This window comes from Hoplias malabaricus, chromosome 5 (genome assembly GCF_029633855.1).
Source record: "Hoplias malabaricus isolate fHopMal1 chromosome 5, fHopMal1.hap1, whole genome shotgun sequence".
Lineage (NCBI taxonomy): Eukaryota > Metazoa > Chordata > Actinopteri > Characiformes > Erythrinidae > Hoplias > Hoplias malabaricus.
Genome location: NC_089804.1, coordinates 48790111 through 48813293, shown reverse-complemented (window position 1 = coordinate 48813293; position 23183 = coordinate 48790111). Strand labels below are relative to the sequence as shown.

Below are 23183 nucleotides of genomic sequence, written 5' to 3'. Positions count from 1 at the left end.
CATGTAGTCCAAGATTATTAATACAATATCAACAACAGTGGAAAACTGTTTTCCTTTGGAGACATGATATGGCGTATAATATTAACATTTTGTACATAATCATGATGTAGGTTTTAGAGACATTAAACTTATGTCTAGCACCAATCATAACTGTAGACAAGTTTGTTTTTCCAAAATACACAGGGATCATCAATATTTAGAGATGCATGAAGCTATCAATGCTCATTCAGATTCTTAGAGAGTGTGCTCTTGGTGAGACATTTCATCTGTTACACACTGTAAAAACATACTGCCATTTTAATTTTCAAGTGTTGTAAAACTGCTATTTCATCACACTGGAGGAAATAAATAAAAAACACGCTTTGTCAGCATGAACGTTAACTTTTGTCATGTCATACAACAGATTGATAACTAGAAATCACGTTTCCTTGTGGTGTAACTTAGTTTTATTTGAATTCCACAAATTTTTCAAAAAAATTACAAAATACTCAAATGGGGAGAACACAGGACTCACAATTTTGTTTTAATTATTTCTACTTTTTTGTTTACATTGTGTCATCCCATGGCGACTACTAATATATACAATAAGCTTCAAGATACCAGTATATATAAATCTTAGCAGTCAGAATTTACATTCTGCTATTGCCGCTTTGAAACAAGAAGCTAAACCATTGACAACACTCAACATCAAAGGTTTAAGACACAAAAAGGGACAGAAGGGAGAAAATGCCGAGAAGGAGGAAAAAAAAAAAAAAAAATGTTGAATGTTGGATACATTAGAGACAGAGACAGGTAGATGATTTGAGCCCAACTATATTTAAAAAATAATAATAATAATAATAAAATAAAACAGAACAAAAAAGGCCAGGTGACCGAGTTTGGGTTTGTACTATCAAAATTTTTTGTGCAAGCTTTGAAACAGTGTGGATTTACTTTTTTATATAAAAAAGAAGAAACAACTGGTATCATATGAAACAGTACTATTTATCAAGTATTATTTAAATTAAAAAACAAAACCACCTTGCAGCAACGATAGTATTCATGAACACAGAATTAATTCTTTGAGGATGTAAAATGGCCATGATGGATGTGGGCGATTTAAACGGGTATGACATAAAAACAGCGAATACTGCATGTAACGGTCCACAATGGCTATCACTCAGCCTCGTCGTGACAGGGACAGAGCAACCAGGGAGGCCATGCATCATGGGGTGTCAGGAATGCAGAGAGAAGCTGCAGTGGTAACACGGTCTCCACTACTGCAAACATGCACACGTGAATATGCGCATCCTCTTGATCAAAGCTCTTTATCCATCTCCTGCTGAAAACCTTGTCGTTCAAGTTATCACAGTGAATGACTGAGAGTAAGGAGCCTCGCACGCTGGAGGAAAAGTGACTCGAGTGGAGGTGGTGGGTGGACTGCACTGCCATTTTTCCTTTAGCACCCACCGACAATATATTAAAATAAATTATTAAAAGCATTCATGGAAAATTAGGTCGTATCAAGCCACAATTAGCCAGGATCTGTTTTTGTTTAAATTCTTTCAAAAAATCGTGTGTAAATCTCTGAACCCAATTTAAGTTTAAAAAACTACTCATTTACGCTTCTTCATTTGGTACACAAAATAAAGACAAAAATATTTTAAAATGCACTCATTCACATTGTCAGTTAACGTAAAACGAATTAGAGTGTAGTATTTCATCTTTTAAATGCTGTTCAGTGCAATTTTGACTTTTCGAAAGGATCTGGGTGTGAGCCCTCGTGAACAACCTTCAACCCACTGCTCTTAACGTCGTAAGTCTCAAATCTAAAACTCATAAAAAGAAACGAAGATGGTCATGACATCATGAATTGACTTGTGTATGCGTTTGTTACGGAACAGTCTACAGGACCAAAAAAAAAAACTAAACAAAACAAGAGAAAAAAAAAACAACGACACAGCTCAACTTGAGCTTTCAACCTTAAGTGTGTGTGGATACAAATCTGGTACCATTCTTGCAGCGACCCTGTTTTATGGACCGCAAACCACCTGACACGGCTACCTGCTCAAATAATGCCATCTTGTTCCCCTCTGAAACAAGGGATGATGCTTCAGAACTATTATACTGTAGGTCTAACAACTCGGTTAGGAATCCACACCTAATAATAATAATAATAATAATAATAATAATAATAATCATAATCGTCATATGTATATATATATATATGTATGTATGTATATATATATACTATTTACAGACTCAAAAAAACGCCATGCTGCAGCTTTTCTGAAAATTATGAAAACCTCCTACAATGTATTAAAATAAACATTGAATTTAAGATAGCACTTTTCAGATATAATGGCCCAACTGTTCTCTTCCTCTTTTTTGAATAAGCACAGTGACAAAGTGTCTGGTATTCTAGCACCTACAAAAACGTCAGGGAAGCTTCTCAGAGGATGTTCATGCAGGAAAGTCACAATCAGTCTTGAGGACGTTGTCACTACTTGAATGCTATATACCAAAAATGAAGTCAATGTCTTTAGAAAATAAAGATGTCCATAATAGTAAAGAAAGCTGACAACAAAAAAAATGTCTTCAGACAATCCTTGTTCATTTTTCCGTTCTTTCGCAAACTAAAAAAATGTTCCAAGGACACAAGTTCCTGTCTGTGACTGTTCTGATGCGACCTCCTGTGTCCTGCTGACCTCTGCGATGCCACGTCCCTCTAATGATCACAGCTGCTTATCGCTCTCCTTCTTCAACCGGCTGCAAGGCGAGAGGAAAAGAGCACCAGTCAAAAACACTACACACACTACAGACCTCAGCTTCAACAGTAAACATTCAAGGCAGATATTAAGTCTATTTTCATGGAATGTTGAACTGCTAAAGCAACGAAGGCTTCCCCCAATAGGCAGTGGTGCTGACTGACCTGTAGTAGTCCTCCTGTCCAGGCAGAGGGCCCCCATGCATGTGATGGTGCCCATGCAGCCATTGCTGTTCCATGGCCAATCTCTGCAGCTCTGCAGACTGTGCATGCATGGCCTGCAGCTGGTGTGCTGCTGACATGGGTGGTGGCAAACCCCCTGGCAATTCCCTGGGATATGGAGTGCCTACAACATTATTAGAAATCTAGGTTACGGTGCAAGTCTTTGCATTGTATATAAAAAAAAACAATAATACGAATTAAAATAGTAAGAGATTTTGTGGCGACGTACCAAACACAGGGTGTCGGAGCATTTCGTGTTCATGTGGAGGCTGTCCGAGCAGGGGGTTGGGGATGGCTCCAGGCGGGTAGGGAAAACGGGCGAGGTGTGGTCCTGCGGCCAGTGGGTCAACTAGCGGATGTGCCCCAGAACCTGGGGGACACACAAGACATTCACCACCACCTTCTCCGTGTCAGTAGCTTTTTGTCAGGGTACATGGGATATTATAACAGTACACAAATACAAATGCATGCCAACCACATTCAAACATCATAATCACATCAGAAATCACACCAAGCCTGCTGCATGCATGATTTCTCCATTCCTGTGCATTTTACAAGACTTTCATGCAATTATTTGTTATATATTGTATACATTTGTGTCATGTGAGGTGTAAAAACAGAGGTTTTCCCTCACCTTGGTGTAGTGGGTCTTGTTGATGTAGATGGAGGTGAGAGTGGATGTGCGAGTGCTGGTGATGGTGTGGAGTCACATTGAACATTTGCAGTCTGGCGATAGGGTCATTGGCCACCGAGGCCATTCTCTCAGCGTGCAGTCTCTCGGCCGCCAGGCGTTCTGGGTAGGTCATCTCTGGCCGCAGCTGGGGTCCAGCCAGCGCCAGCCTTTCCCTCTCCAATGGATTTAGGCCTGGGTGGAACGAAGCGAAAGGGTGGCCGGCCATGGGCGGCAAACCAATGGGCCCATGACGGGCAAAGTGCTCCATGGGGTTTGTGGAGGGGTGCAGGCCTTCCAACTCGGGAGGTTTGACCTCAAAGCCAGGCTTCATTCTCTCCCTCAGCTCCCTCTCACGGATCTCCCTCTCACGCATCTCTCGCTCCCGCAGCTCACGCTCACGCATGCCTGGGTCTGCGTTGTACAGGCCAGGCATGTGGTAGGCCAGCAGAGGGTCCGCGGGGTTGAGGGACATGAAGAAGGGGTGGTTTCGGTTGGTGGGGGACATAACATGGGGCCGGGCGTACTCGCTGAGTGTGCGCAGAGCAGGCGTGTCTGGCCCAATGTAAGGCGGAACTGCAGCAATGGTCGTAGGAGGGGGGTCGAACGGGGGTCGCATGTGTGCTGGTCCTGCCATCTGTGGATCTCCCATCCGACTCTCATGTGAAGAACTTGACGCTTTCTGTAAAAGCCAGATACGACTTGTTAGTTATCATTATATTATTTACAATATGTGAAATTATATATATATTTATTAAGTCTGTAAAAGTAAAACGTACAGCAGCTCTCTCAGCTTCCTTCTCGCGCTCCCGTTCCCTTTCCCTCTCCTTCTCTCGTTCTCTCTCCTTCTCCTTCTCTTCCCTTGCTTTCTGCTCAGCCTCCCTCTTTGCCTTTTCAAGTACCTCCTCTCGCTTCTTGGCCAGCTTAGACGACGGCAACGGAGTGAAGTAGAAGTCTGTTCTTGCACATGTGTTGTAGCCTCTATCCAAATACTTATAGAACCTGAAACAGCAGAAGAACAGCCTTTAGATATGATCAAAAAAGCATTCAGAAATATACAATATGTTCTAAAATAATTTGGTAAATTTTTATTGCTTATTTAGAACAAAAAAACACCAAAAACTAAACTAGTTGTGTCTGGATGTTGTGTTTCCCAATGGAGATCTTGCGGCCATTTGAAAAGCACTGCAATTACTTCATGACAAATAAATAACCTCTTGCACATCAGCTCATTATCCTATGGTAAAGCCACTCAATCAGTCTCTTCACTGCCTGCAAAATAATGAGCTGCACCATGGGTGCATTAGCAGCCTCATTGCTATTCACTGGCAGTGTGTTTGCAGCACTTAGGAGACAGCGCCACAACAGACCTAACAAGACTTATTCGTGTTCTGATGGAGCCTTTCACTCTAATGATGCAGTCATTAATCTCAGGCCTGTACAGGCCTTGATGACTGCAGAGCAGCTATGAGCTAAAGGTAAGGCAAATAGTGGCTTAAAAATAGAACCTTGAAACTTCATTCTTCCAACTGTCCCCTTCAATGTGACTAGTTTAATGTCAGTGCAATAAAGAAAATTGGAGAGCACAATGATCTGACCACTGAAATGCTGCAGATAATCTGGTTGCCTAAAACATTGAAGAAAAAAATTAGCATGTCATACCGTGCAGATTGGCTGGCATGACTAGGCGTGTTGACGATAGTAGGCTCTGGTGAGGGGCTCCTCTGTGGAGGCGGGGGACTCTCTGGCTCCTCTGTTTCATCCAGAGGCTCCTCTTTAATCTGCACAGGGGGCACAGTGGAGGGTCCTGGACAAGGCGCACTGACTGAGGCAGGCAGAGGCATGGATATGGAGGATGGTGGTTGCTGCAGACTGGCCAGTGGGCCTGCCGTAGAGGACGAGACGGAGGAGGGTGGGACAGAGGCTGAACTGCCCGGGATGTAGGGATGAGGAGGAAAGGTAGGCTGGGAAGGTGATGAGTGTGAGGAGGTAGCAGACGGAGGCAAAGGTGGAGCTGGAGGTGGTGCGTGGCTGCCTGAGGCAGGCAAGTTTTGAGACTGGGTGAGGACTGGAGGCTGCACTTGCAGAGGTTGCAGCTGTTGAGGCATGGGCTGTAATGGAGGTGGGTGAGCTGAGGGTGGGTGGTGCGTTGACAGGGAACTGAGTGGCTTCAAGGCAGGAGGTGGGGGCAAGTTGGAAGGCATCTGTGGGAAAGGAGGCGCAGACAGGTGTGTGGGGTGCTTGTGTGATTGAGGGTTTTGCATTTGTGGGATGGGAGTCGTGGGTGGAGGTTTGATGTGAGGCATGGACATGGTTGCAGGGGGTAGGGGCTGCTCTCGAGGGGGCTGGCCACAGCTCTGTGAGGACTGCTGTGACTGTGATGGAGGTGTGTGAGGCTGCTGTTGCTGGGAGAGGGATGAGGCTTGTGTCTGGCCTGCTAACGGAGATGGGGGGACCTGAGACTGAGCGTGAGGGAAAGGTTGAGGAGGTAAGGGATGAGGATGAGGCATGTGAGTCCCTGTCTGAAGAGGGTGACCCATGGAAGGCATTGGGCCATGTAGTGGAGGTTGCAGAGACTGTGGGCCAGTTTGGGAGCTTACTGGGGGCTGAGGCATGCCCTGCATAGGTGAATGAGGTGAGGGTAGCCTCTGAGGATGCAGTGCCCCTCCAGACTGGATGTGTGAGAGTGGGCCTGCTGGAGGTATCTGCTGAGGAGGAATTGAGGTGGGGGGAATGGACGGAGACACCTGGGAAGGGAGAGCCGGGGCTCCTGATGTTGGGGGAGTGGGTGCTGTGGCTGTGGAGGAAGAGGCTGTAGGGGGCAGAACACTCGTCTGACACTGGATGACAGGAGGGTGTTGGCCCTGAAGGACTTGCTGCTGAGCAGACGAGTCAGAGTCACTCTCATTGTCACGTGGGCTGGGGATGCTGGGAGAGGAGCTGCGGTTGTCCTGGTCAATGTCTTTCGGGTCGCTGCTGCCTTCGTCATTTACACTGCGGCCGTCCGAGCTCTCACCCTCACCTTCGCCCTCACACTCAGAAGGTGAGTCAGTCCGACTCAGTTCCTGGAAGACACAAGGGAAGGGAGGTCAGTAAACTTAACTGCAGTCCTGATGCCACTGACCAGCTCTCAGTGACCGATCACTGCCATGTAAACAAACTCAGCATGGTCTGTTTCATAATATTAAAATGTACTGAGAAATCTCCAAAGGAGTAACTTTAAAGAAGTAAAAACCTTCTTCACTTTCAATGGAAGTCAATGTAAAAAGATTTTATTCCAAATAATTTGAGTATTTTGACTGGTCCGTTCGTCATGACATTTTCACAAAAGGTGAAGGACTGATAAACTGGTTAAAAAAAAAAGTCAAAAATATTGGCTGGCAGTGTTAAGACAATGCTAAATAATAAACAGTATTATCGAAAGTAATGGGATACTACTAATAGAATCATACCTGAGTCTTTGACTTCTTAGCGCTGGTCCTGTCTGGCTCTTCTGTGTCTGAGGATCCCTTCTCTCTCTGGCGTTTGGCACTCTTCATAGGTGATGGTGCCTCCTCTTTTATCTTCTGTTGTGAAAAAAGACAAACATTTAAGCTACCCTGATGCACAGGCTAAAGCAAATGTTGAGCTAAAGCATTGTGGGTGGAATAATGTGCTGCAAACAAGCTCTAAGGACAGAGCAGCCATACCTTGCTGGGTTTCTTCATTGAGTCAGTCTTGCTGTCTGTGCTGGAAGTGCTGGCTGCACTGGGGGAGGTGCGACCACTTGATCGCAGGTCCTCATTCGTGGGTGATGCTCTGCCATCTGGGCTGGCTGTCTGCTTCTTCCGGCCACTTCGTAGTGTCGACATCTGCACAGAATCCCCATTCTAAATCCCCAATCCACATACAGAAAATGACACGTATAGAAAGAATAAAGTAGTAAATATTGTATCAACGCCTTTAGCCGTAGACTCACCGGCCCGCGGTTCCGTCGAGTCCTCATGCTATGCTTCCCGCCAAGTCCATCCTCTTCCTCTTTGACAGGTTTGAACATGAAAGACGGTGGGTCCACAGGCTTCTCAATAGGGGGCAGTTCACCGTACTTCTTGAAATGGATGCGGCAGTCGGTGCACAGCAGGATATTCTCGCGGCCCCCGTGGTGCCAGTCCTTGGAGGCTGAAAACACATTTCCAGCTTATGATAAACTGCTTTCCCTGAATGTGCAAGTGACAGGAGAAGACCAGCCTGGCCCCTGACTCTCATCCCAACATCAAACACTGCAAAGTCCACGCATGTGCACTTGGCCTTGCCATGCCACATTAAGTGGTGGCGCTAGTAGTCTGCGTCATATGGGAGCTCTGCAAGTGCCAACTGCACCCAACAAGTCAGAGGGTTTAATGAGGCAAAGAACAAATGAGTAACTGTCAGGTTGGATGAAATTAGCAGTGACATCCTCCAAGGTCCATCTGGCAGTAGAGCGAGTGGGTGCGTAGCATGGCTCCCTCAAATGGAGAGTAATTACAGGCCTGCTGTGGGGATTATTATGGGCCTGACATGCCTATGATGCTAGCGCTGTTGTAGGGCCTCCACCTGTCTCCCTGTGTTACTACTAAAGCCTAATACTGTGATCACTGCACCTGGGGACTGACAAACTGCTGACAGCGGAAAGCTCATATTTCACTAAAGTCAACTGGATATTGGTTTAGCAAGAGAGGGAAAAGAACATAAACAGGGTTTATTGACTGTGTAAATAAAGCACTGCCATACTGATCATGCCTGGTGAAGAGTATAACAAGGAAAGAGAAAGGGGGGCAAAGCTACAGAATTAACATTATCAAAATGCAGAAATATAGAGCAGTCTTACTGGTGGTGAAGCAGTGGCGGCAGGCGTAGCCCTTCAGTTCCTGCTCGCTGTCCTCACTGTCAAAGTCATCTTCACTGGCTGAACTCAGGTCCACTGTTAACAAGCATAAAAATGACATCTTAAAGAAACACCACATTATTTCCACTTTACTAATTAATACAAAAACAGCAGCACAGTGCATGTACAGTGCATTTAATTACATATCTCCCTTTGTACCACCACTTGTCAGACGGTGTCAGTGGTCTGAAAATCTGCATTAGTTCATGGAAGTTCTGTTTGGCTGTAGCAGTGTGCACTCTGTCTTTTGGCGAAAGAGGCAGAGAACACTTACAGAACTCGCTGGAAGGGGGGCGTGAGGGAGTGTTGACAGGCGTGGAGGCGGTGCGGGTCTTGATCCGGCGGAAGACAGGTTGCCTGCGGTGTCTGCGGTGAGCTCGGGAGCTAGCAGCCTCTGGAGTTTTCTTCCAGTAATAGTAAAAAGTGATCAATTCTCCCTGCATGCAAAGACACAAGAAACACAACAGTAAATCTAAAACGTCATTTTTTTTTAATCTCTCAATTGAACATTACATTGGGGGAAAAAAAGCTTTTATATTCTTTATCATATCATACAATGGCCTATTTTTGAACTGTTGTTACCAATCAGGAGTTAACAGATTTGTGTGGATCCACTGGTCCAAAACAAACAAGTCTCTTAGCTGCATTTTTGCTCCTCCATTGTTTGTACTAAGCTCTCAAATGCCAAACTGATAAGAGCACACAAACAGCAGCTTATTTTCAAAGGTTGGCTGACAAAGAAGGTGCAATGCTGAGGTCAGCTAGCAAGTGAGAGCCTGGGAGGCAGACTCCATGCCGGATTTTGCAGTAGACCAGCTTGTTGTGCTACGGCCATGTCTGTCCCAGGATTAAGCAGGGAAGCTCACTGAATGCTGGGATATTAGGATCAGTACATTGGTGGCTGCCTGGGTGGCAGACACTTGAATGGGAACAAAAGAACATGTCGGGGAGAGCTTTGGCGCTACAAATAGGGAGTGAAACAGCTCTGAGCCCTTTTGCTGGAAGAGTCAATTGAACTTTAATCAAACATTCAGGGTGTGCTTGCCAGGGAGCAGGGTGTATAAATCCAGCACACAAAAAGGCAGCCAGGAAATCAATACCCTACTGAAACATTAACACATGCAATCATGGATCAGAAGACGCATTGCTGAGACAGCTTGCACAAATTAACTGGTGCTTTCCGGCCACACTCAAAATAATACACACACTCAGAAATTGTCATCTGGCTGAGGGAGCAATTATGTCATTTGCCTCTGACAGCTCACTCTACCTTTCACCATTTCTTCATATCCATAAACCCCCTTTCTGGTTATTCGTTCCAAAACATGCAGCCTGTTGAATGGCAACTGCTGAGCTTTAAACATGCTTTAACACTTTAATATTAAGGGGACTGATGGGGTAGGTTAGATATCAGGACCTAGATGATCCAAAAGCCTCATGTTTTAACAGATATGTTTGTCGCATTCATACATTATACATTACTAAACTAAATGACTAATCTGTATATCTTATAGTAAACCATCACGGAGTACAAAATAATATAATTCAGTTACACGGACTGAAGACCCAAAAACATTGAACAGCAGTTTTATTAGTTGCAGATTAAAATGAACAATACTGAGAAAAATGTAAACACCACAACCCAATCACAAGGAAAAAGCATCATTTCAAAACAGTACTGGGTGAAAAGTGTGAAAAAAGGATTGGTTATTCAGTTTATTTCATTAACCATTATTCCTTTTACTGTAAGAAATAACAGATACAATATATATATTAAAAAATATGCTACTGTCATCACAGATCAGAAAAAAAAAGCCAACATAAAACCATTCATGCTTATTTTTAATGAAAAACTAGAAGTTATCACACAATGCTGTTGTGATGGCAACCCATGACATGTAAAAGTAATTTATTAATTTCAAGTGTAGGTAACTGGATGGCATTGGATCTACACAAAAGTAATTTCAGATGTAGCAAGAGGAGGATTATCTTCCACAACAATATCTGCAACCATCTTGCATGATACTGGGGACATCTCAAGAAAATGAAGACATAAGGAAACTTTTTTGCACTATTTTTCCTTTATTTTTCCTTCCAACAGCCCTCGTTTAGTTTAAAATTTCTGTTGTTGAAACGCTGAAACTAAAGTGACTTATCTCCAGGAGCATGACACATGAAGCACTGCGCATCACAGTTTAGGAGAGTGATCTTTTGTGATTTAAAAAAAATAATAATAATAATAATAAAAATCTGACCTGGTCAGAACATTTTTACCTGCAACATAAAGATTAAACTGAGATTATAGTAGTTCTACAAGTTACACTGCTGTAACAACTAAAACATGAGATAAAATGCTTATTTAATATAATATGCGTATTTTTGCTGCTGGTCACAAGAGAAATAAGTGCTTCCTTGTTGCACATCTGTTTTCTGCAAATGTTTCCTCATGCTTCTGAATCAACACCACCACTGGAAAAACCCCCTTCCTTTGAGCACACTGGTGGACATGAGTAGGCGAAATATCAATTATCACAATTACATCAATTACTTGTGGGTGGTATAAGCGTTAGCCAAATGAGAAACATAAGTGCGACAAATCCTTTTCTTTGACTTAAGAGATTTCCACCCACCCTGGCTCCTTATCACACTTCAATACAAAGCCACGCAAAATGGCTACTGTGCCAATGTGGTTTCCACTGCTTATGGAAACAGGTTAATATTACCCAATGATAACCCTTTACAATATATGATTAGAGGAGCTCCTCTGGGTAAATCCAGTTTGATATAATGAGGGTAAGACAAATGGACTGTGTGACAGTGAGGGACATGAGCGTGTGTTGGAAAGCACAAAGATTTGGCGGGGCTGAACAGGGCGCAGGTGCGGGCCAAGGGATGGCAGGCGTCCTGATGTGAAATCTAATTAAAATGTGCAGATCAAAACATTTAGGCAGGACAGAGGGCAGGCGTTCTTCACAGACTAATGACTGTTTACATCATCATACTCCTGTTCTCCCTCTCCTTTTTTCTCCTCTCTCTTTCTGCTGTGGGCTTTAGGTCCAGACTTAATGTGAAGGATGATGACAAAAAGGTAACTTTAGCTCCACGTCATGTTTGCTATTTCTGAAAGTAGCATTTTATGAACCTAAAACATAGGAAGATGGATGGAAGGGTGAGGGAGAGAAAAGAAAGAAAAAAATAAACTGTCCAAAGTTCAGTTACAACAATCTGATGAATGCTATGGTATGAAAGAAATCTCTATGGTCATTCAAAAGTAATTTAGTCTTGCAGGCTATCAAAACAAGTGACAGAGTCTGGAGGAGGCGGACATTTGTAAGCACACTAAAAATGCTGTGTTTAATATGATCTGCTTGGGCAATATATGAACGAGTGGGGAGGAGGATGAACAGACTGATGAAATGTTTTGAGGGGATCATCTTTGGTGATGACAAATTTCCTTTGGCTATAACTACACGATGGAGACCTATAGAAAATCCCCTTTCAAGCCTGGGAGTGGAGATGGGAGAGGAAATATGATTTGAGTGGAAGCGTGGAGAGGCTGTGCTAAGCCACAGTTCCCAGCTCTACTCCTCTCATCTTTCTTCCTCTTTGCTGTTGCCCATTCATTTCCACAAGCCCCATCCTGATTTGTTCAGCACAGATAGAAAAATAAAACATTTCTCCTGGCACAGCACTGCAACGTAGGAGGAGCAAGAGAGAAAGTTATTAGTCTTTTATAAAGGGAGATGTCCTACCGTGAAGCAAAATAAAAGATGACACCTGAGGGAGGAAATGTCTCCCACGAGTTCCTGTTTGCAGTGAGCCCTCTGAAGCCGGACTCAGATTGTGAGTTAGTGTGAAAGAGACAGATTGACAGAAAGAATTACAAAGCCAACCTGTCCATGTGCCAGAAAAGGTTTGTTGAGAGCAAAACAAATTTTTTCCAACCAACCTCCAACTTTCATGAGCATCAAAATGTCATGCTTTCTCATGGTACATGGAGACATTTTGAAGTATGCTCGAGGATACAATGCCTGCTACCTTTGATTTTTCTGACTTCTTTTGGTTCTGATGTGCAATATGTGACCTTTTTTTTTAAATATATATTTACCTAAATGATCGTCCATTATCGAATGGTATGTTGATGCAATTTTGATAAATATATAAACATTATTATACACACTTTTAGACAGGACAAGAATCAAGGACAATAATATGTTGAAAAGTAGTTTCTTTTGTAAAGTACTTCACAAAAGAATACAAATAATAATAAAAGTAATAATAATAATAATAATAAAAAAACAAGCAAAGACTATTTTTGGCATTTCATCCATTCCCCCATGCAGTGTTTGGAGGTTTAAGAATGTGTATATGCTGGTGAGCAAGAGATACTGACAACATAAGCTTGGAATTATAGGACTTTTCAGAATGCTTCCATCTGCAGGATATTTCTGGGGGGTGGATTATCTGACAAGGAAGGGGCTTACCTAGTATCACTGCACTAAGATTTTTTTCAATCCTGTTTTTGCCTCAAGAAAGTGTTGATGCGCAGCCGTGTGTGTGTGTGTGTGTGTGAGAGTGAGAGTGAAAGAGAGAGTGCATGGCTGTGCGTTTATATGTGAATCGCAATTTCCAACAGATCATCCAGTTTATTGTGATTTAGAAACCACTCCGGTGGATAGTTAGGGGGAATTGGGGCATTTGCTGGACACTCTAGTCACATGTGTGTGTGAGTCTGCGTGTGCGCAGTACAGGCGTGAAGGCTAAACTCCTGTATTTATACACTCATCCGTGCTCAGGCCCAGGCTTGAACAGATGGTTTCTGTTTTTCCTGGCAGATTTGTGATGAAGCCACAAAAGGCCCCTGCTTTGACAGGGCGCCAAACGGTTAAGGCTGTAGCTGGCAAACGCAAGGCAAGGAGAGCAGGAGAGAATGTAAGGGGAGGGCAGTGAGGGGGAGAGCACCAAAGGGAGTGAGAAAGAGAAAATGGAAGATAACAATGGACAATCAACCTTGCACAGAGAAAATGTCTCCAGAGCGTACGCTTAGTTAAGCCAAATGTGCTTGAGGTTATAAGAACATGTGGTCACTGGGTGCAAGCAGTTGATCTGCAGATGTAAACATCCATTAAGTTGAGTCTGAACTGTGCCTTCCTGTCCCTTCTGTGCAGGGCAAAGTGTGCCCATGCAAAAGAACGTTAGGAGAGGGAGGGGTAGCGGCTGGAATGTAATTCTAGCCTTGATTGCAGAATAAGCCAGAAAGAAATCTGACTTGCACTTCTACACTGCAATAAAAACTGCCATACCAAACTAAACATTCTGGGTCAAATATAGCTACCTTCATGTCTATAAAAGGCAACCTGATAGAAAATGTTTCAACAGAACGTCTTGTTTTCAGGCATGGACAAAAAAAAAATCTAAAGCCACTCAAAAGCACCTATTGGTCTCTGTTGTGAGACATTTCAGATTCAAATTTTCAGCTTGAGAGCAAACCAAGCCATCAACTTATATTTAGCTGTTTTTTAGGCCAATATAGACCTAATTCTATAATATATTCACACACTGTGCACATGAGGAAAAAACAAATACTGGTGCCTGTGTGGAACTGTTTATAAAAAGTTGTGAAACACAACTATACTGGGAGTACACATCTCTAGACAGGGCATATATTACTATAACCTTGCCACAAGGTCGATAAAGCAAAACTCAGTACCATACTGTGAAAAGGGGTTCCACTGAAATATGGACACCCACCTTTGTGGTTAAACCAAGCAAAGGCAAGAGAAAAATGAGTGCTTACAATGGCCTTGGCCAGTAGAGCTGGGAGTGAAAGGATGTTAAATAGACAGAATCCCTGCTGTGCTGCCGGTTTCTGTTGGAAAAGAATGAATAAGCTCTGCTTTCACAGGTCAAAGATGCACAAGCACAAGAATCAGCAGTTGTGTTTCCCTGCTGTAAGCGGTTTTGCCAGTAGAGGCAAATATACAGCCACAGTATGACTTTTCACTGGGGGTTGATCACTCTAATCCCAAAGATCACCTTGAACAACCCACAGCTTTTTTCACAAAATCTTATTTAAAACAAAAAAACAAAAAAAAACTCCAAGACAAAGTCAAGACTCAAAGCCTCAAAAAAGGGGGAATGACAGTGATGTATATCACATATTCCACTTAAAAGTCTCAGTAGACAGGCGTGGGGGATGCAAGAGAGACATTTTCTTTTTTTTCTTCTCCATAACATCATTATTTGCCAAAACAAGCAAACTATTCTGTCATGACGGATACAGCTGCTTCAAACTGAGCAGGCTTTCAGTTTCAGCCATTTTAATTAGTGCCCAAACACAAGTACTCGTAATCACACACGCTCTTTCAGGGTCCTTGCTGCAGGGGTGAAAAGACAACAATGAATTTGATCTGACGTCTGTACAGATCACACCAGGGCAAACATCTGCTACAAGGTTGAGCAAAAAACACTTCTATCATCTTGGCCAGGGTGAAAATTACACAGCCTAAGGGCAAGAGCTGCCTGCTCGTGCTACTGGATGCTCTGCATCCTCACCTGCTTGAAACACCAGCACCCACACTGACACGCAGCTGGTTCTACTGCTCTATGCCATGTCTGCTTTTCTGAACCAGGACCCAAAAAATATAAAAAAATTCCTGCCTGCAAAGCTTCGTGCCGCCTTACTTTCTGTCCTCCTGCAGGTGTAGCTTAACAACCTTGGATATGACTGAACCAATTAGGCTGCACTCTTTCTCCTTAACAGCAGGTATAGAAGCACAATCAAAAACTGGGCTCCTGCTCGAGGAGGTTCAAGTGGGCGACTGCAGGAAAAAAAAGCACTAAATCATTAAAAAGCATCTACTTCAGATTTTCACCATGAACAATGTTCCTGTTCTCAGCGTTTGAACTAACAGGGAATATATGCTGGTGATTTTAACTTTAATGTACAGTCAAAAGTTTCGCCAGTATACAGTGAGAGACTTTAAAAAGTCACTCAATAAATATAACATGCCACTCTTTTGTCATTCCTAATCAAAAGCTGATGCGTGGTAATATTGCCCAGAGCTGAATCAATAAAAACTGAATGAAAGTTGAGTAATGCAGTAACTGAGGAAGAATGTACTCCCTAAAAGGCCTCAGATGATGGAATAAACAGAAGCAAACTGAATAATCTGCTATCTGTATTCTAAACTAAGCATGCTGGGGAGAGTTAGGAACATTTCTACTGCCAGTACACAAATTATTCCATGACACCGTCTTTCAAGTGGAGGAAATGGTGGCAGTGAAAAGAGCAGAGACGGTCAGGCGACACACCCACTTCCCCAGCTTCCCCTTTTATTTGCCTTCATATAAAGCATTCCTGAGAGCTAGTCAGGCCTAGTGTGTTTGCACAGCGGTGGGTGCTTACCCTTGGCACTGGTTGTTTATGAGAAACCCAGCTAATAAGAACTGAGGGGAGAGGCAGACAGACAAACTGTAATGCATCGCCCTCTACAGCCTTGGCAGTAGGCCCAAGACTTTAATAAACTCCTCGCTAAGTTGCCACAACAGCCATAGGAGACAATGCAGACACAAGCCATCTTTTCCAAAGCCATCAAATGCAAAATACTGGGAAAGAAGGATTTGGTATGGAACTTAGAAATCTTGTATTTGAAGATTTGTACATGAATCATAGACTAGCAAGAGGAGGGAGAGTAAAGAAAAAGCAAGTGAAGGAGACAGAGAAACTCTGTTGAGAAAATAAATCAAGCTTTCCTCAGGGTATTGACTGGCACTCGTACAGAGCACTGGCTTTCAGCACTAAAGCAAGTTTGAGCTTAAGCAAAGAAGGGCTTTTTAGTTGCAAGAGAACATGGGCTTTTTCCTCAGTGTCTATATTGAACTAACCCCATGACCCCCAACTTCAATAATACTGCTGTCTCTCCATCTTTCTCTCTCTCACGCTCCATTATTCTTTCTTACCTCTTATTATGACTAGCTAGTTCACACTCGTTATTCCCCACCTCCCAGTTTTGGTTTAACAAGAAGTTGTAGTGTCAATATTATACATTTTTACATCTAATAAAATAAATATAAGCCTTTAATATATGTGTTTCAGTAGATCTTAATTAAACACATCGCTGCCCTGACAACAACTTCATGTATACGTTTTATTTGTGCAGCTGAACCAGTAACGTCCACCACACATATTTGCTTAATGACTTTCTGATAAAAACTAACTGTAGGATTATCAGTGTTTTTAGTCACTGGACATTTTCTTTCTCTGCCACATGAAATAAGTAAACACAGGACTAATGAATAATGAATTTGATCATGAAGGTGAACTGCTACTCTAGTCAAACATATTTCATTGTGTAAACACTCTGTTGGTTAATCTTTATTTGTTCTGAATTTGACCCAGCAACTTCAGTAAGGGGTTAGACAGCTGCTCACTGATGATTAACACATGTACATTAATTTAATTATGACTTAATGTAATACAGTGACCCTCAGATTGACTGCACAAGCTAACAAACGTTAAAGCATGGGACGAGTATCGGTTCTGCCTCATTTTGTTCCCAGGAATTTCTTTTTTGGTTAATTTTTTCTAAATCAATAAACTAAGATGCATTTTATAAACAAGCTTTTAGTCATTGCTTGTGTTACTATAGATCCAACAAGACCCGACAATGCAAACAGGCTGACCTTTAAATGACAAACACAGTTTAAGTCACAGCCAAAATGATTTTCTCTTCAACTATGACACAGGCATCACAGTTAATAAAACTGTATTATTATTATTATTTTAATACCCCACATGAAAACCAGTTGCTCAAACAGTGCATGCCATTTAGTGTGTATCAGTAGCTACTGGGAGTGATCTAAAAAGCAGATTATACTGTACATGTGCTAATTTTGAGATCTCAATGTATGATAACATTGTAATTTTTTTTTATTATTTATTTTGCTGAGTGTATGTAATTACATGCTTTATAAGCTGCCTTTCTAAGATATGTCAACAATATGATATTATATACAAAAGCAAGGTTAATGCTGGTTTTGTGTTGTCAGTTCAGACACACTGACACAATCCTCTGATTAAACGATGTCTACATTCACTTTAATCGCAGCTTAATTAAAAACCGTGTGTGCGTTGTGTTTCACATTTTCAATCACATTTTGCCATGGCATGAGTGAGGTAAATGTACAATAAAATATAGGAGAAAAAGTTCTAGCTCAACAAAGCAAATAAATATTGACTGTGGAGAGCATTTAAGAAGAATTAATTATATTTTAAATAAAAAAATAAAAAAATAAGAATAGAATAACACTGAAATAATTGAGACTGACAAAAATATTCATTATTGTTATGTAAATAATAATAATTTTTCCCAGGGCTCAGTATGTTAATCTAAGTTACAGAATCTGTGGAGGGAAATTTTCTGGGGAAAAAAGGAGCAAAGTATTGAAGTAGAATTCTTTAACATGTTTAATGCTAAATGTTGTGTCAGTTATGAGGCACAGAAACAGAGAGCACTTCCTTCAACAGCACTGCATAAATAATCTGCTCTGTTTTGGTTTAAAACACAGCGTGTTCAGTGTCTTCGGGAACCGATCCAAGAGCCTAATATGCTTACTGTTAAATCTAATATCCATGCACCATGTCCATCTGTGTGCTACTTGTGTCTATCTGTTCTATAACGGCACTGGGTTCAGCACGGAAAATGCTAAGATGTATTTTCACAGTCTTTATTCTATAGATATACCTAGGAAAAAGACCGTGTCCAGGATTGAGAGGAAAAAAAACAACACAACGGAAAGAAAATGACCTACCGTTTCCTTGTTTGGTAGCAGCTCTTTCCGAATCCTGAAGAAGTTCTTGCCGTATTGCCTCAGCCCTTTTATGAACCGTTTCTGTTTATTAAAAAAAAAAAAAAAAAAAACAGAGAAAAAACATTAAGATACATCATATTGTAATGCTATCTGGAAATCTCTTGTAATGCTATCTAGGTATCTGTCTCTTGTTTGAGTGCTAAGAACGTCAGCATTACTGGCAGAAAACGCAACAAAATCAGTAGCCGGAGATAAGGTTAATCCAAAATAAAGTGCAAAGATGAAGGCAGTTTCATCTATAACTGAGTTCAACTGCACAATCTGCATAGTGAAGTTACATGAAGCTGAAGTTCAAAGCAGAGACAGAACTTCAATAAGTTACAGAGAATCACAACATGCCTCTTCTGAACTAGCATTTCCCATGCTTAAACTTCAAACAGGAGCTTAATTCCTGTGAAAAGTGCGAGAATTACAAACATGTTTGCTTAAAAAAAATCAGTACTAGGGAACCTAACTAGAGCTTCACGTGTACATCTTTGCAGGCAAGAATTCGTCTTTACAAACATCCTAATGAAATGTCAACTTGATCTAAAATAACTTTTAAAAAGAGAACTAAATCAGAGCTCTAATCAAATGCAGTCAACGCATTTACACAGACTGGAGAAACACAAAATAATATTCACAGTGGTTTAAACCCGTTTCTATTTCTTTAAGTGCCCCAGACTGTGAGCCATAAAAAGCGAAGGCAGAAAACATTCATAACCAACGAACCAGACAAGCAGCAGATTTACTTTCTTGTTCCAGAAGCGAGCCCCGCTCCACAGTAATCTCAGCCAACAGCTTCCACCAAGTAACTCCACCAAAAAGCAAGAGAAGTCCACTCCGAATACAGTCCAAAACACTACGTCCACTCGCAGGTAGAGGAAAATCTGAGGTGCAAATCCACAAAGTCTCCAAAGGTGCGACGCTTTTTTACAAGCAAGAAATAGCTTGTCACTCTCTGCTCCTCCACTACAAAGGGGAAGGCTTTACATGTGATCTTTCTGCTAGAGAGCCTCTGGTCCGCGGCAGCATGCAAAACCTGGAGTGGAGTCCTGCGCTGCATGGTGGCTTGTGGCACCCCTTTCATTCAAGCATGAACACACTCAGTCTGCCTGTGCTGCCTTTACATGAGTTTCCGTGCGTATATTAAACCCACACAGTTACACCAAACCTCAAAGTCTACCTTCTCATTAGTGCATCAACCAATCTGTTCCTCCCTATACACTGAACGCATAGTTTCATTAGAGCATTTAAGGCACATGTCTCCATACTGAGCGCACGGGTAGGGAGGAAGGCTGTGAACTGTGCGAGGAGAAAAGTCTTTGCCATGGGTTGAAGGAGACATGCTACAAGTAAAACCAGACATGGAGTCGCTCTGTCCGTCTGTGAATGCAGACTATGCTGGTTATGTAACCAGGGAAGTGTTTACACATGGCTTTTAAAGAACAATCTGTGGCAGAGACTGGAGGGAGCGTTTCTTGTTCCAAATGGCACTCTTTACAAGATTCTCTCTTCAAAGTTCTCTTAAAACTTACAGCAAATTGCATCTCTTGAAGATAATGGAAATCCTAATCCACCAAATAAAAAATACAAGCACTATAATTTAGCCTTTTTCTTGCTTGGCCATTTATACGAGAAAGAACAGATCACCAAGATCTGACCCAACTACAAAGAAAGCACACTGAATCTAAACATTTCATGCACTTTCATGTGGCTGGAAGCACGACGGATTAACCAGTAGGTGGTGCAGTATACAGGACCAACGATTCTGAATAAATTTATCATCATTCTTTTTTTTTTTTTTTTTAAATAATTTTGAACCAAAGTCTAAAGTCCATATCAGATACATATGCACAGACCAGATAAACAAACCAACTAAACAGTCAGCAGGTATTCTATATATTTTCTGCTAAAATATTTGGCGGTAACGCACTACTAAAGTGGTCATGTTTATCTGATCACCACTTGAACCAATCAGAAAACAAACTGCTTATCTAGGAGTGTGGATCTGATGCTCTCATCTGGTAATGAGGGCCTAAGGCAGTATGCTCTGGGTCACAGGTCCATCCCTCAGAATGTTGTTTAACACATTAACACACATCAGCACAGGGGAGGGATCGGAGCTTGCTGTCATTATCTAGGGTCTGGGATCCTGACCAGTGGGCCAAAAATCAATTACACCTGCCAGAGCTGCACGTGTTACTGCCCTGATTGTGTCATCCTAATTATGTTTCCCCTACTGTAATATTTACACTGCTCGTCTGTCTGCGCTACAGGCGGGAGGCTACGTGCTCCGCTCGCTCTATCATTCTCTCTTTTCTGCCTCCCCCTCTTGTACTCTGCACACTGCATGTCGGCTCCACTTTAAGGCTCCATTTCAGCTGCCTGGGCTCGCTGCTCTCCTAGCTCAGCTAATAAATCATCCACCAATCTGCTCCCTGAATCGTTCTGGCCCTGCCACGATTGCTCCAGCCCTGAGTTGCTAGGCGACCGGGCAGAGGGGAGGCGGGGTTGAAAAGGGGGGAGTGCTGGAGGGAGGAGGAGGGGAAGAAGGGAGAGAGGGTTACCAAATCGCCAGGCGCGCACACTGCTGAAACAACAGGCTTCTTTCTGTCAGAAATTGTTCCAGAGACCTGGCTCTCTTCCTTGCTTTCTGCTTCACACTCCCTTTCATTCTCTCCCTACTCAACAGTACACTACAAGGGAGGTGGTGGGGAAAGAAAGAAAGGGGAAAAAAAAAGACCATGGAATGCACAACTGAAAAGACTATTGTGATTTGAGCATACTTCCTGCTTAAACAATAATTGCTGGAAGCTGAAAAACTGGTTAAGATCATACAATACTTTACAAAAAAAGGTGATTTCACACAGAGAAGCTTAGCACACAGTGTCTGTAACAAACAAGCCTTCAAAGACACGCTTGTGTAAGTGTCAGGCTTTCCGCTTTACTCAGCTTTGTCTAATGGAGGCATATATTCACAGCAGGCTTGTGAAATCAGTCTACTTGACCTTTTGCTAATGCTGACCTACTACACTGTGGAGGAAAGACTGGAGCATAAATTTAGTCACTGACAATATCGCACAAACACAAACTGAGGCGAAAGCAGTGACGAGCAACAATGACACACAAAACAACCGCAACAGCAAATGTAAGACTGCCCACATCCTGTCTTCTTGAACCTTATATCATATGAAAACCACAACAGAAAAAAACAAGCAATCACCAAGCCTACTCAAACATTCAAATTAATGAGAGTATATTCAGGGAATACTTTAACTCAAACTGACAAGGAGCCCAGTTTTACAGTTCAGGCTATAAATATGCAACAACTCAGCAAAACCAGTTTCCTCTGCGTGCTCCATAAAAGCAAAGGTGACAGGAAACTCTGTAGCACGCCCTTTCCTGCCTGCTAAACTCAAACTGCTATTAAAAACTCTCTAAATCTGGCACTCAAGACTAGCGATTACACACCGCACACAAAGCTCTGCTTTGAGGTAGCCAACAAACTGTATGTTAATAAAACAGTACATTAACTTCAGGGCGAGTGGGCCCTTGGACATTTACAGGAAGGTGTTCTGAGTTTTCACTTATTCTAGCACATATTCAAAAACGATACACAAGCTCTACTGCCCCCTCTTATTATACTGAAACTTTCGAAATGTGTTTTTTTCCACCCCATGGAGCAGATTTTGGATTGGGTGGGTAGGACTTGCAGGCCCTTGCTCTGGCCACTGGAGGGCCGCCGTGCTGCTGGTGCTGCTCTGGCTTTCTGCTGCCTCACAGGGCACTCAAGCTATCTGAGGCTTCACGCCATCATTCATCACTGTGTGACAAGCCCTGTGATAATACACAGCAGGGCTGCGAAGCAGATAGGAGCCCTCACTCTGCTCATATATCAGACTGAGCGCAAAATGGCGGGCCTGTAGCTTCACCACAAAAGCTCCAGTGCTTCTTCTGGAAAATTCCACTATGTTAGTTCGGAGAAATAATAAGCTTGAATGAAGCCATGTAACTGTGCAAGCACTGCAAGAAATAAGTCCTACACTAAGAAAGGAAATGATTCAGACAACTGTCATTTTATTTTAAAAAATACCACCCTACAAATTAAATAATATCTAACATTAAAATCTTTAAATCATCAAAACCAACAAACAATTACTTTTGGATACAGCATTATCCCCAAGAACAGAACAAATTCATGCAACACATTTTTCTTGATGGAACTCACCTCACTTGCCATTTTCATACTAAATTAATAGGTTATTTCATTATGTTTATTTATTTATTTCCCCCCATGCAACAGTTACCATAAAACTACAAAAGAGCCAGAGAATGTCTGAATTTCAATCACAATTGCTTTAATTTATATGTTCACTTAATATATCTATATTGTATTTTATTTCCTCCCACTGATATTTGTGTGGAATAACGATAATCCAGCCATACTTCATAATTTAAAGCCTGGGTTATATTTAAAACACATATATGGCCTTAACTGTGACTGTCTGCCCTGAACCGTGCCCTGCTCAAATAGGAGTTTAGATTGAAACACTCTTTACAGTTTCAACCGGAATGGGTGGAACTAAGCTGTGGTTGGCTGCATTGGTGAATATAGCTTTCATATTGAATTTGTTAAAGTGACATCACAAAAATAATGAACTTGACAAGGTTTGTTTGGATGTTTTAAAAATGTTCACATACTTCATCAAACCCATATGAAAAATGGCCCTATATTAGGTATCACTACACAATTTATGCCGTACTCAACCCTTCTTTCAGCAGGACAT

General features: G+C 42.1%; 1 protein-coding gene across 6 annotated transcripts in view; it reads right to left on the bottom strand.

Annotated features, from left to right (window-relative positions):
- Nucleotides 1-431: 431 nt before the first annotated feature.
- Nucleotides 432-23183, bottom strand: part of rerea (arginine-glutamic acid dipeptide (RE) repeats a) — a 169604-nt gene continuing 146852 nt past the window's right edge. For 5 of the 6 annotated variants that reach the window (XM_066670691.1, XM_066670692.1, XM_066670689.1 and 2 more), the window contains 12 exons: nt 18355-18435; nt 8816-8978; nt 8485-8577; nt 7597-7796; nt 7328-7489; nt 7091-7204; nt 5301-6703; nt 4418-4640; nt 3603-4320; nt 3198-3368; nt 2912-3092; nt 432-2748 (listed from right to left, as the gene is read on the bottom strand). In XM_066670691.1, coding sequence (XP_066526788.1) covers nt 2715-2748; nt 2912-3092; nt 3198-3368; nt 3603-4320; nt 4418-4640; nt 5301-6703; nt 7091-7204; nt 7328-7489; nt 7597-7796; nt 8485-8577; nt 8816-8978; nt 18355-18435 — 3543 coding nt within the window. In that variant the 3' untranslated portion in view covers nt 432-2714. The remainder of the gene's footprint in view (nt 2749-2911; nt 3093-3197; nt 3369-3602; nt 4321-4417; nt 4641-5300; nt 6704-7090; nt 7205-7327; nt 7490-7596; nt 7797-8484; nt 8578-8815; nt 8979-18354; nt 18436-23183) is intronic. The other variant, XM_066670693.1, reaches the window with a different exon arrangement.